This window comes from Protobothrops mucrosquamatus, unplaced genomic scaffold (assembly GCF_001527695.2).
Source record: "Protobothrops mucrosquamatus isolate PMUCROS unplaced genomic scaffold, P.Mucros_1.0 scaffold420, whole genome shotgun sequence".
In the NCBI taxonomy this organism is placed as follows: Eukaryota; Metazoa; Chordata; class Lepidosauria; order Squamata; family Viperidae; genus Protobothrops; species Protobothrops mucrosquamatus.
This window is the reverse complement of record NW_015386749.1, coordinates 774028-787288: the sequence shown is the minus strand read 5'-3', so window position 1 is coordinate 787288 and position 13261 is coordinate 774028. Positions and strand designations below refer to the sequence as shown.

Below are 13261 nucleotides of genomic sequence, written 5' to 3'. Positions count from 1 at the left end.
TAAGCCATATTGTTAATTCCAGCTCTCTAAAGCCTAGAATATGATTGTTGCATCATCCTTTATTAATGATGGATTTGGGAAAGTTATGATAAATACAAATGTTTTAATTTGGCATTTTAGGTATGTTCCTCCAGAACAAGCAAAAGTTGTGGCTTCTGTCCATGCATCTATATCTGGATCTTCTGCTAGTAGTACAAGTAGTACTCCGGAAGTTAAACCACTTAAATCTCTCTTGGGAGAGTCTGCACCAGCACTGCACTTAAATAAAGATACACCTACCCAAGTAAGTTATGTATTTTTAAAAAGTGTGTGAAATTAATATGTATTCAGTAAAATATGTTACTTGGTGCATTGTCCATTATTAATAACTCTATTGTTTAAAATCTTTCTTCAGACTCATATTTTCAGTTTATACTAGGTAGCTGTTCTGTATCACTTAATTTTGCCTGATGGCTTTCAGGAAATCTATCTCCTCAACAATTCTATCCAATTCTACTTTATCTTTCTATTGAAAATGTTAACAGAACAAAGTATGTTTTTTCCATAGTGGCAATGTCACTCATATTCTCTCTACTTCTTCATCCTTCAATAATCTGTTCCTTCAGGGGGGTTTCTTTTTGTCCACCTATATTTTGTTGAGTTTTTACATAAAAGTTGTTCCTTGTTCTTTTAGGAGATCTACCTTGCATTTTCCCAATATCTAAGCTTCTATAGTACTGACATATTTTCAAGACTGAAAACCTGGCAGCAACCTGCCTTATTGTTTTCATCTTGTCATTAGAGTAAGGGAGAGGAGACGAGGCTTTGAATGGGTTAGTTAGAGAAATGAAACATCTCCGGTTCTGCAGATGTTTGTTGAGAAAAAGATGTACGGAAACTTTTCAAGGACTTTCTGACTGCTGTGAAGAAGATAGCAGATGGTTCTCAAAACAATGAGAATGTGTTTATGTGAACTGCATGGACATCTGGGAGGTTTGGCTGGGAATGTCATTGTTATATGCTTTGGTTAGATGTCTTGGGATTTTAGAGTTAGTTTTCCTTCATCTATACCATGTCATGTATTCAATAAACCAGTAGGTTTTCAGAAATGAAAGAAATTTTGGACTTTATTTGGATATTCGAGCTGGAGGTTGTCACATATTTTCTCAACTTCCTAGTCTTTGATCTCAGTTTTTTCACACATTTCCGTTTCCTCAATTAGCTTCACTAGAGTCTGAATTATATTGTGTGTCTCACACATGTGTTTGAATTTTTCATGCAATTTTGTATTAGTCTACTGATGGAGTGCCAGATCTATAGCATATTACAGTATAGAAATTAAATTGTTTTATCTGGATGAAAAGTAAGTTGATTTATAAAACTGATATTTTCTATATTAGGAATGATACTCTGGTTTGCTCTAGTTATTCCACTCGTGCTTGTTTAACCCACTGCAATTTGTTTATAGTCTCCTATTACAATTCGGTCTCAAGGGCAGTCACAAGAAAAGAAACAGTTTGATCTTCTCAGTGATCTTGGTTCAGATATATTTGCTGCTCCTGCTCCGCACACCAGAGCTACTGCAAATTTTGCTAATTTTGCACACTTCAACAGTCATACAGGTAATTTTATTTACTATCTTGGGTTTGATAATGATAAATACTGAGATTGAGCTCACACATTGTGTGTGTGTGTGTGTGTGTGAGAGAGAGAGAGAGAGAGAGAGAGAAACCTAAAAATAAAATAGGAAACAAAGCCATGAAAACTAAACTTGTTGGCTTCTGTAATATTGGCAATGATTTGAGAAAGAAGAAGAGATAGTCAAATTTGTTTCAGTCAAGGCCAAATAAAATAACATTTAAAATTATGAGATTATGAATCCTCCTAAATATAATAATCTAAGTATACAAAATTTAAGCAAAATAGCTAAAAGATAAAATGTACAGTACATAATTATCATAGGAACAAAATGGACAAATTGTGAATAATTTATGATTAAAATTATTAAAACTACATATGGTAATGTATTACAATTAATCTATAAAACAATAGCTATATGCTATTATGAAAGTAATATAATACGATAAAATATTCAGTGTTATCTATAGAAATAAAAATGAAAATAATGAACCATTCTATGCTAATAAGCTAAAAATTAAGACTGCTAAACAAGGTTATTAGAAGATTAAACCTAGTATATAGAAATACAATCATGCAGTTTAATAAGGAAGTAATGTATTAGTTTTACTTAACTCTTACCAGCAGTCAGTTTCCTGCCAATTTTATGTTGGGCAAAATTACAATCAGAAATAATTACAAATACAGAATTAATATGGCCAAGAAGCTGTGTCTATATTGAGGTACGAAATTTTCAGTCTCTATAAAATGAGCAATACAGAAGTGCTTGTTTGATAGTCTTAAGAATTACTAACTTACAAGGTCATACAAGTTCCAAGAAACAAGTTCTCCTATGTCTTTGACATGCTTTTGGTAAAGATCTTTCTATCTTCAAGAACTAGTAGCTAGCCAAGACAAATTCCAAGGGTTATTCTGTCCTTTGATTATTGGTAAAAGGAAGATTGGGACTCCTGTTTAAATCAGTTTGGTGATTGTCCTTTATTGATCTAGCTTACTCATAATCAAAGGAAAGCAGGTGGATAGAACCCTAATAGTGGTAATAGTAGTCACACATTTAATATATTTGAGGATATTAACAATATTAACCACGAATGCAATGGGGAAAAAAGCAATAAACAATAATGGGAGAACTCTCATGATTTGTACTCTATTGCTTTATATGACTCATGTATAGGCATATATTTCTTTTAAAATAACTGAAGAAGAGCTCATGTTCTATAAAATATCGGATGCCAGAGCTGTCAAAAAATCTAATATTCAGCATGTCAAATGCTTATTTTTCTTTTTCTTTTTGATACTGACTGAAATTCTTTAAATCATCTGTAGGACAGGAATAAAGCCTTCCTTGTATGTTTCTGTATGTGTTGGAATGGGTGGGAAGACTAACATGCTTTTTAAAAAGCATTTTCAGCACAGTTCTGATGTCTGAATCTCAGAAGTGCTTGAATGGCAGGAGAAGAATTTCCCCCCCTCTTTTTTTAACTTAGAGCTATTCAGCTATGGAGATAAATAAAATAATGTGGGCTCTTAAGCACCCTGCCATTCTTTTCTTAAACACTTTAATGTGCAAGTTAACCTTGAAGATACGGACAATTTTCTGTTGGTGGTACTAGACCCTTGTAAATCCTCTCTTCCATTTCCCATTCACAGGGAATCTGTTACCTGATTATATAATGACTTGTCGATGTCATTATACCTTTAAAAAGAAATTGGAGGAAGAAGATGTCTCCCATAGTCATTATCTAGTTTGCAAACTGATCTAAGTCATTTTTGTTGAAGTCAGTAGTTAACTAATAATAGTTAATTATAATTATTAGGTAATTATTGATTGTTTTAACTTGTTGTAAGCTGCCCAGAATCATTTGTTCTATGAGATGGACAGTTGTATAAATTAGATAAATAACTAAATTAACACATAAATGAATATTCTGTGCATGCTGTTTATTAGTTTCATTTTGCTTAAACGTTTAACTTTTCTGTACTATTATGTAAAATAGTTTTTCTAAATCTGTTGCTGTATAGAAATTCTGGTAATTATATTCCAGTGCATATGAAGGTCAGCCTTGAGTTATATATTTAAAAAGGATAAAAATGTAATAATCATAATATTCCTAACTCTTACAAGACTTCTGGAAGGCAGGTCTTTACGTTGGTGATGAGTAGTTAACAGTACAGGTAGGACTTACTTAGTGATCATAGTTGGCACCAGCAGCTTGGTCATTAAATCAAGTGGTCTCTAAGTCAAACTGTGACTGTTCTATGGTTTTAGCTCAGCTTTCCTATAAATGCAAGGTTGATCGTAGGTACTTTTTCATTACTGTTGTAACTGCAAAGGGTCACCAAATTAGGCAGTTGCTAAATGAGGACTCCCTGTAATTGAATGGGATTAAATAAATTTGTAGCTACAGTAGTCGCAATTCATATAGCTATGAAGAGTAGAGTAAAGAATGCCTTATTTTTAAGGAAGGGCATTAATTTTGATGTTGGTGACATTTACAAGATGTTTCATAGAATCCTTGTAATTGGTTGAAGGATGAATCAATTTCAGTCCAATTTCTTTTTTTTTCTGCACCCTTCCCTCCTTCAGAGCAGAGGGATTGGAGAGGAAGTAGTTTGGTTTTCTACACATCAAAAACAGTGCAATCATGCTGAGAACCCCAGGCATGCTCTGTAAACAGCTTGCAGTACTCTTGTAATCCTTTCCTCTTCAATCTCTCTTTGTAGGGGGTGAGAGAGAGAGAGAAATAGTGATTTCTGTAGGAATCTCTCTTTTATCTGACCCTTCCCCGATTGCAGAGATTGGAGAGTACTGTAAGCAGTTTGCTCTTCTACACATTGAAAATAATGTGATCATGCTAGCAGCAGAAAGGGTCAGGAAAAGGTTAGAACACTAGTGCAATCAAATTATTTTTGATGTGAGTAAACAGGCACTGGAGCATTCCAGGGTAGTCTTTAGGAGGCAAACAAAAACTGAAGGTGTGAAACTGAGTAGTCTTGTCTCTTTCCAGCTGGAAAGCCCAGTTGCAGATATGTGATTTCCCACTTAGCTACTGCTTTGCTTAGTGGCTGAGTTGCAGATCCCAGTTAGGGTTGTTAAGCGAGGACTGCCTTATTCCTACTACTCTGATACCCTGTAACTATCAAAAGTAGTTTCATGGAAATGTAAAAAAGACTTTTCAGAGGCTGCTTCTAGAATTTGAAAGCCCCTGCAAAGAGTACCAAAACTTGGTTTCCTCTCATTAATCTTTCCATTGGCAACTGTTTTTATTCAGACATGTGGTTGATAGGTTAATATGATGTTTTTTTAGCACTGTTTTTGATGTAGATATTTATTAATGTGTTTTATGTTTTAATTTTTAAAGCTATTAATCTTCTTATATTTTAACATTTAAATGTTACATTAACAATCTCATTTTTACAATTAAAGCAATATGTTAATACAATACACTACATTACATACTTATTCTCTTAGATGCTATATAGTAATTAGCTGACAGTAACTGTTCAGTAATATGAGAGGCTGTTTTTCATCTAGATTGAACAATCCAGTAAACTCTCAAGCTTATAGAAGCATTTACTTATGCAAATGATTGTAATATATCTTTATTAAGAAAGCATTTTGGTTTTCACTTTATTTCATTATGTGATATATTAAAGGTAAATTTATTGTAGTCATAAGTAATTTTTATTTTTTTCCCAAATTTGAAAATGATTTACATCTTAAAAACATTGCTTTCTTTTTGCAATTATATACATAGTTTGCTTTATTGTCATAATGTTTAATGTTTTATGTTGGTTATTAAAATAATAAATTCTCAGAAATCAATAGAATTATGTTTGGTAAGCTCAAGAATATGTAAATTCTAGTGGTTTAACAGTTTCATGCATCTTGGAGAAATATTATAGAATTTCTCATTTTTAATGCTTTTGGTCATATACATGGGGAATTGCAAAACTTGCACACTGTTTTGGATTTTGCCAAAAAGTTTTGAAATTATAAAATTACCTTTTAGAGAAAATTTAAAATAAAAGTCATAAAAACACGAAGAGATAGTTTTCTATTACCTCCCTGACAGCGATAAGACAAGATAGAGCTTAACAGGGAAACCATGTCCTCCTTTGCTAGACTACAACTCCTAAGAGCACAGGCTAGCATGACCAATAGAAAGAGATTTTAGAAGTGGCAGTTCGGCAATATCTGTAAAACCATTTGTTCTCACATTTCTATCATAATATACTTCAAATCATAACAAAGATATCATAATATAAATCATAATATACTTCAAATCAAATTGCCTCAGCTAAAATATGTGGCCTGGATCTCACACATAATCCTGAACTATAAGCTCTTTTTTTATGACCGTGTAATCCCTATACTACATATATATAGTAGTCCTGGTGGCGCAGTGGTTAGAATGCAGTATTGCAGGCTAACTCTGCCCACAGCCTGGAGTTCAATCCTGACAGGGCTAAAGATTGACTCAGCCTTCCATCCTTCCGAAGTCGGTAAAATGAGGTCCCAGATTGTTGGGGACAATAGGCTGACTCTGTAAACCGCTTAGAGAGGGCTGTAAAGCATTATGGAGGAGTATATAAGTCTAAGTGCTAATGTTATTGCTATTGCTGTTACTATATTCTGGGTAGGCGTCAGGAATGGCATCTGGCCAGGATGCACCTCTATCCTGAATATTGAACTATAATAAATGTTATTTTATTTTGGATTAGAACAATATGTGAATTCATCTTATATAATAGATTTATGGTTTGCAAAGCACGCCTAATTCCATTTTGGTAAGCTAAAAAATAATACTATTATGGCGTAGCAATATGTAAAATTTGTTTTTTTTAAAATTAGTTTGTGGGGTTTCAGAAAGAAAATTAGTAATAACCAGGGTATAGTATAATAATGGGGTCACAAAATGGTATTTTCATTTCTGTTGACATATTAGATCTAAAATATTTTATATATAAATAGAATTAAAAGAACAGCCATTTCCATGTAGGATAGGTTTGCAAAATATAGATAAGAAAATGTTTGTCTTGTACATTGTACTTTCAAATAGTATAGTTATCCTAAAGTATAGTTATCGTGTTCTGTTCAGTTTATCTTTTGTTTTCATATCATTAACATATTTTTGTTCATTTGAACTTTACAGCGCAGAACTCTGCAAACGCAGGTTTTGCAAACTTTGATGCATTTGGACAGTCTAATGCTTCGAGTAATTTTGGTGGTTTCCCCACAGCAAGTCAGTCTGCTTTTCAGCACCAAAATACAGGTAGAAATGCTCTAATGTTGTTAATTCTCTTAATATAAACTAATCTGGACACTATAGTTGGAATATTTCTTAGATCTCCTTGTATCTACTTGTCTTAACACACATAATCTGAAGCTCTGGGGAAACCTGAAAAATGGATGTTCCTTTTCTTTTGCTATACTTGTGGGTTGTGTTCATGCATGAAGTTTTTATATTATAGCTTTTGAATTACTCCTACACATGATGTAAATACTATTTATTGGAAAAATATTGGATCATATCTAAGTTAAAAATCTTTTTTTTCTCAACCAAGATACATTGATTTGGCTAAAATACCTCATGTGTAAGGACTATTGTTTTCTTCTTCTTTATTTGTTTTATGCTGTGATAATTTTTCCTGGAATGTTAATTGGTATGTCTTGATCTGTGGTTGATCACTTTTCTGTTTCATTTTCCTTGTTTAAAAATGCTTAAGATTTCTTTTAAATTTTTTGTTTTTCCTTTCTGTTAACTTTAACCCCTCACACAATTTCTGGCTGTCCAGCGTTCAGAACGCTCTCATCTAGCTGCAGTTTTGGTGACTTTACTACTTCTGCTTTCCCTGGCCAGGCTATGCGCAGTAAGTTCCACCAAGGTGGGAAACTCAGCTCATTTAATTTACAGTGACATTTTATCTCATTTCCACTGTGTCATGTTCAGGTTTTCTTACTTGTTCTTCTTCAAAAGATGCTACCTAATAGTACGTGCTTGCTACTAGTACATTGGCTTACTTGCACTTGAGAATGTATCCCACCAAATGTAGAGAGTAAAAGTCATAGTTACAATGGTTTTCTTTACGCAAATAAGTGGAAAATGTAATACAGTTTTTAGTATTCACAAAAATCTCAAACATTTCAGGTTACTGTATAATATAGTTCAATTTTTATATAACATTGATTCTACATTCCAGCCTCCTGTGCTGGTTCCTATGCCTGTCTTTGGAGCTTTATTGGCCCAGGCTTTTTGCAGCTGCTGCCAAATGCCAGATCGGCCTTTTATGATGCTAGTTCCCCTTCCTCCACAATCTGATAATGGATGAGAGGACCAGCCTAGAATATATCACCAAAACATTCCTGCGCACTAAGGGAGGTGTTCCCATCTTAGAAATGTTCCCACAAGCCATGACTCAGGGCAAAGGTAGTGGAGTTATCATAATTAACCAAGAGACTTGGTGGCTTTTAGCAGCACTGCTCTGCAGATAACAGGGTATGAAAACGGTTGATAATGATAGTTGACTCTAGAGATCAAATGGGATTTCTACTGTTCATCATCCCTGCTATGAACTGTTTGATGCTATGGTCAAGTTGCTAGTAGAATTTCCAAAATTTAGTACTTGAGCAGTGAGGGGCTTTAATTTCCCTTTCCCTGGGACAAGGTGAGATTGGCTTGGGAGTTCATAGCCACCATGCATTTCCCCCAGATTACTGAAGGCTCAATTCATGGTAGCAGTCATGGTTATAGAACTGTTCTTTATCTCAGGCCCAGACAATATGATCTGTAGTTGAGAGATGTTATTGTCCGTTCTTGTGGTCAGATCACTCCCAGGTAGCCTTGGAGTTATCTGTAGCTGGTCTGTACTACAGAATAGAAGAATCCATCTGATTGGTCTGTCCCAGGTGCCTGATGGATCCCTTTGGATTTCAGAGGAATTTAGAGTCTTCTCTGAAGCTCTGCGCAGCTCAGCTGAGGCTTTATTCATTGCTTGGAACAGCCTTGTAACATATGTGCCTATAAGATTCTGCTGTGGATTCTGAAAAGTTCCTACTTTTTAGAGTAACCCTGGCAATTGAAATGGGAGAAGAGGATCCTGGGGAGAAACAGAAAGCATTTGTTAAGAATTACCTCATAATGATAAGAGCAGCTCTTTATTTTTCTGCTCTTTATCATGTCCACAAAGAGGGCTGATAGCCCTGTTCAAGGTGATCTGGTCTCTCCTGGGCAAAGACGGTTCTGAGGAATATCTGCAAGGCTCTGTGAAGACTATTTAGTACATGTGTTGGATAAAGTCACTTGGATTCACTCTGAATTGGATCAGCTGTTCAGGTCCTTTGGGATTGACTGTGATATGTTTTTGTAATATTTCTGATAAGATGAACAGGGGCCTTGGGGTGGGAAGTGCAGCCACCTGAATATTAGATCTACAACCCTCATGGTTGGTCAAGAGTTCCTAGGAGATGATGTGTGGTTATATCCACAAAGTAGTAAATGCATCCTTTAGGGAGGAGATGATTATGACTGGAAGGTTCCTGTGAAGGTAGTTGTGTTTCAGATCGGGATATAGTGCTGAAAACATATTGATATATATGTATACGACTTTTGATGGGATCAGTAAGGAGGCAGCACATCCATCCTGGCCTTCCTTGATCTTTCAGTGGTTTTCAACAGCACTGAACATAGTGTCCTTCTGGATTGACTTCAGAAAATTAAGGTTAGGGGAAAGTTAGTTGTCTGTTCTCTGCAACCAATTCCAGTTGACGCTAGTAGGGGGAGAGATTCAGCCCTACACCCCAGCTTTGCAGCATCTTCAGGGCTTTACACTCTCATCTCCTATTCAGCATTTATATGAAGCTGCTCGGTAAGGTCATCCATAGTCACAGGATTAATATCAATTAGATGAGGATACACAGCTATCTATATGTGACCAGGGATGGTCAAATGGAGCTATCAGTTTCCCCCAATGTTTGGAGGCTAAGGGGGTATGGATGGTGATACATGTGCTTCAGGTCAGCTATGGTAAGTGGCTGTGGTTTTTAGGATACCTGAAGCTGGAGATTTTCTGTCTTTAGTTCTGAATGGAGTCCCACTCTCCCATACAGAACTAGCATGTACTTTGAAGGTTGTCTTGTACTCGTGGTTCTTGTTTGAAGAACAGGTGACTACTGTGGCAAAAAGGGATATTTGCACAACTCCATCCTATGCAGTACAGTTGGTTGGCTGAAAATACTGCAGCATAGATGGTGGTGGGTGCACCATATAATATACATGTAATATCACATTCATGAACTACACTGGTTTGGGGTTGTAATTTGTGATACTGATTATCGCTTATAAAGCTCTTCATAGTACAAGTCCAAGTTGGGATTGCATATCTCTGTCTATGTCTGCCAATCCTATGAGATCCAAGAAAGTGGACATACTTAGGTTTCCTCTATGAACTAGTGTCATCTGATGTGACCCTTCTCTGTCACAGCACCTACCCATTGGAATAATATGACCCTTGAGTTTCAGATGAGCCTGACAGTGTTAGTGTTCTATGAAGTTTGAAAAAACTGTTTTTTTCTCCAGCATTAGGCCAGGATGTTGGATGAACCAGTCTAGTAAATGTTTTTGATCTCTGTAAGTGTTGTTTTATGCTGAGTTTTTTATTTTTTATTTTTATTGTTTACCTTCTTTTATGTTTCAATCCCATGTTAGTCACCCAGAATCACAGTTTCCTAATTGGATGGCCTTATAAATTGTGTAAATAAATTAAAAAATGATATTCTGGGGTTTGAGAACCAATGTGATACAATGTGAACAGGGTGGAAACACCCAAGTTCTAGCCCTTAAGCATGGAAATTGGCTGGTAGCCTTTGGGACCAGTTACTCTCAGCCCTTCAGTGGGTAAATAAAAACATATCTAGCAACCTACACTGGACCAGAGTAATAGATTTTTGACCCTGACTTTTAATGAAAAGGCCTCTATCCAGCCGTGAATTGGTTTGGATGATGTTATTATTGTTATTTATTCTAGCATGTTAATATAGAACCAGTCTGGCCTTTCAAATATTTTTATAATTTCCTTATCCAATCTACAGCCAGCAAAATAATCACTAAATTACAACTTCCAGTGGCTCAAACCATTGTGACTAGTATTGAAGATGCTAGGAGTTATAGTTTAGTAGCATCTGAATGTCACAGTTTTTCACCTCTTATTTTTGTGGAAGAAGAGTGCATGGACTAATCACTTCAAAGGGAAAGAGAGCTGTGTAATCAAGCACCAAACATTAGCATTCACTTTTGCAGTTTGAAGTTTAAAACATTGAATACTTGATTCCCAGAAGTAGTAATGAGGATTTTGTTCCCTAATAATATAATTCACTCCTCTTTAGCTCTCCTGCTTTTAGTTCTTCATAGCAATACGGTATTAAAAATTACAAAGAAATTAGACCATGCTAAATTGATATGAAGTGATATATTTACTTCTTAATTTGATAGGTTTTTTAAAAAAAAATTAAAGACATTGTGCTGTTTATCGGAACTTATCAAATATTCTTTTATTAAAGGAATTTCAATTTAATTTAGTTGCAGAAAGAGATAAGAGCCTAAAACAAAACCATGTTTGTGTGAATCATTGAGGCTAGTTTTGCTGCAACATGCATTTCCATCACTTTGCTCTGAGGCTGATAAGGCTAGGGCTTCCAGATTTGGAATTTAAAATACCGGTTTTAACCAATCAAGATTTTGAAATAGAGAAACTTTATAAAAAGTGTGACCTATAAGTACATTAGCATACATGGTCACCAAATACATTTAAAGAGACTTTCAATGAGCTTGAAAACTTTTTAACTTATTTTGTTGCAGGTGGGAGCGCTGGATCAGTGAATGCTAACTTTGCACACTTTGATAACTTCCCCAAATCCTCCAGTGCTGATTTTGGAGCCTTCGGTGGTTCTCAGAGCAACACAACTGCAGCCAGTAAAGCTGTAGTGAATAAACCATGTCTCCAGTCAGCAGATAAATACGCAGCTCTTGCTAATTTAGATAATATCTTCACAGGGCAAGGTACTAATTCTTATTCTTTGACCTGTTCTCTTACACTATTTATCATGGCTATAGTTTGTTCTGTGATGTACTATTAAATTCCATGAGCTTTTTAGTAATTCCTATTACGAACAATCAATACCAGTGTTGCCTATAAAACCTGAACCATGTTACTTGCAAGTTTGAGGCACTGGAATTTATGCAAACTTAATTATTCTGGTGAAAATAAGGATAATATAATAAAAATATTGATATGTACTGTTTTTTCTTTGATATAATGCATCGGAGGCTACTTCTGTTTTACCAGTTGTTGAACAAGTTATGTGTCTGAGGCACTGGATATTTTTACAGTATAGTTACTATCAAGAATTTCAGCATATGGTAATTGTAGTGATCATACACATAGGGTTTTGTGCATAAATTCACAAAAATCTTTATTCTGTTTTTAAATCATTTTATCATTTATTCATGATGAAATTGCTAAAAAACACCCTGTTATACAGGTAGTTCTCACTTAATGACTACCCTGTTTAGTGACCATTCAAAGTTACAATGATGCTGAAAAAGTAACTTTATGAGTGTTGCAGCATCCCTGCAGTCATGTGTTTGAGATTTAGGCACTTTCACAACCAGTGGCATTTATGACCGTTACAGCATCCTGCGGTTGCATGATTTCACATGTTAAGTAGTTCTCTGCCAACTTTTGACCAATGGAGAAGCCAGCAGTGAAATTGTGGAAGGTAAAAAGTTATGATCAATTTTCACACTTATGACCACTGCAGCATCCCCACAGCCATGTGGTCAAATTAGGTGTTTGGCAACCGGCATGTATTTACAATGGTTGCAGCATCCTGGGGTCTTTGGATTATCATTTCTAATCTTCTTAGGGAGCTTCTGACAAGCAAAGTCAATGGGGGAAGCCATTGCTTAAAGACCGCATGATTCACTTAATAATTTCAGTGAGTCACTTAACAACCATGGCCAAAAAGTCATAAAATGAGTCACTTAACAACTGTCTTGCTTAACAATGGAAATGTTGGGCTCTGTTGTGGTCGTACATCAAGCCCCATATGTATGTGAAGGTGAGTGTATACATGTATATAGATGGACACATCGCTATAATAAGTTTCTCAGGGCAGTTCACAGCTTTTCTTATTTGGAGTCACCAACTGCAGTCTTGCAAGATTGATTGTTTAATTAGTTTTGTTAAATTGCCCTATGTAGCTGTAAATCTGTAAGCAAGATTATCTACTATCTAACCAGATTAGCTATGATTTTTTATAACTTATTTGAAACTTACAGTAGTTCCTTCCTCTGGAATTTTATCTTAAAAGTTAAGCAAGTGTATTTGTCAAATCAAGCATGTTTAAAGTATTCTGGATAATCAAGAAAAACCATAAAACCATAGTTTTGTAATTGCTGGAAGAAAACTCTGTAAACATATGGTACACAAAATTCACTTTATGGACCTAGAGAATCTTAAAGCACATAATTATAAAGCACCCACTAGTCGTAATTTATAGGATAATGAAGTTTACTATTCAAAAACTGGCAGCTATTATTGCACAACACAGTTATGTGGTTTATAGTACTGTACCTACTAACTT

At 35.2% G+C, this 13261-nt stretch overlaps 1 protein-coding gene across 1 annotated transcript in view; it reads left to right on the top strand.

The window, feature by feature from the left end:
• Positions 1–13261, top strand: part of AGFG1 (ArfGAP with FG repeats 1) — a 30548-nt gene that overhangs the window by 5634 nt on the left and 11653 nt on the right. The window contains exons 4-7 of the mRNA XM_015816298.1: positions 121–283; positions 1448–1601; positions 6774–6893; positions 11475–11675. Coding sequence (XP_015671784.1) covers positions 121–283; positions 1448–1601; positions 6774–6893; positions 11475–11675 — 638 coding nt within the window. The remainder of the gene's footprint in view (positions 1–120; positions 284–1447; positions 1602–6773; positions 6894–11474; positions 11676–13261) is intronic.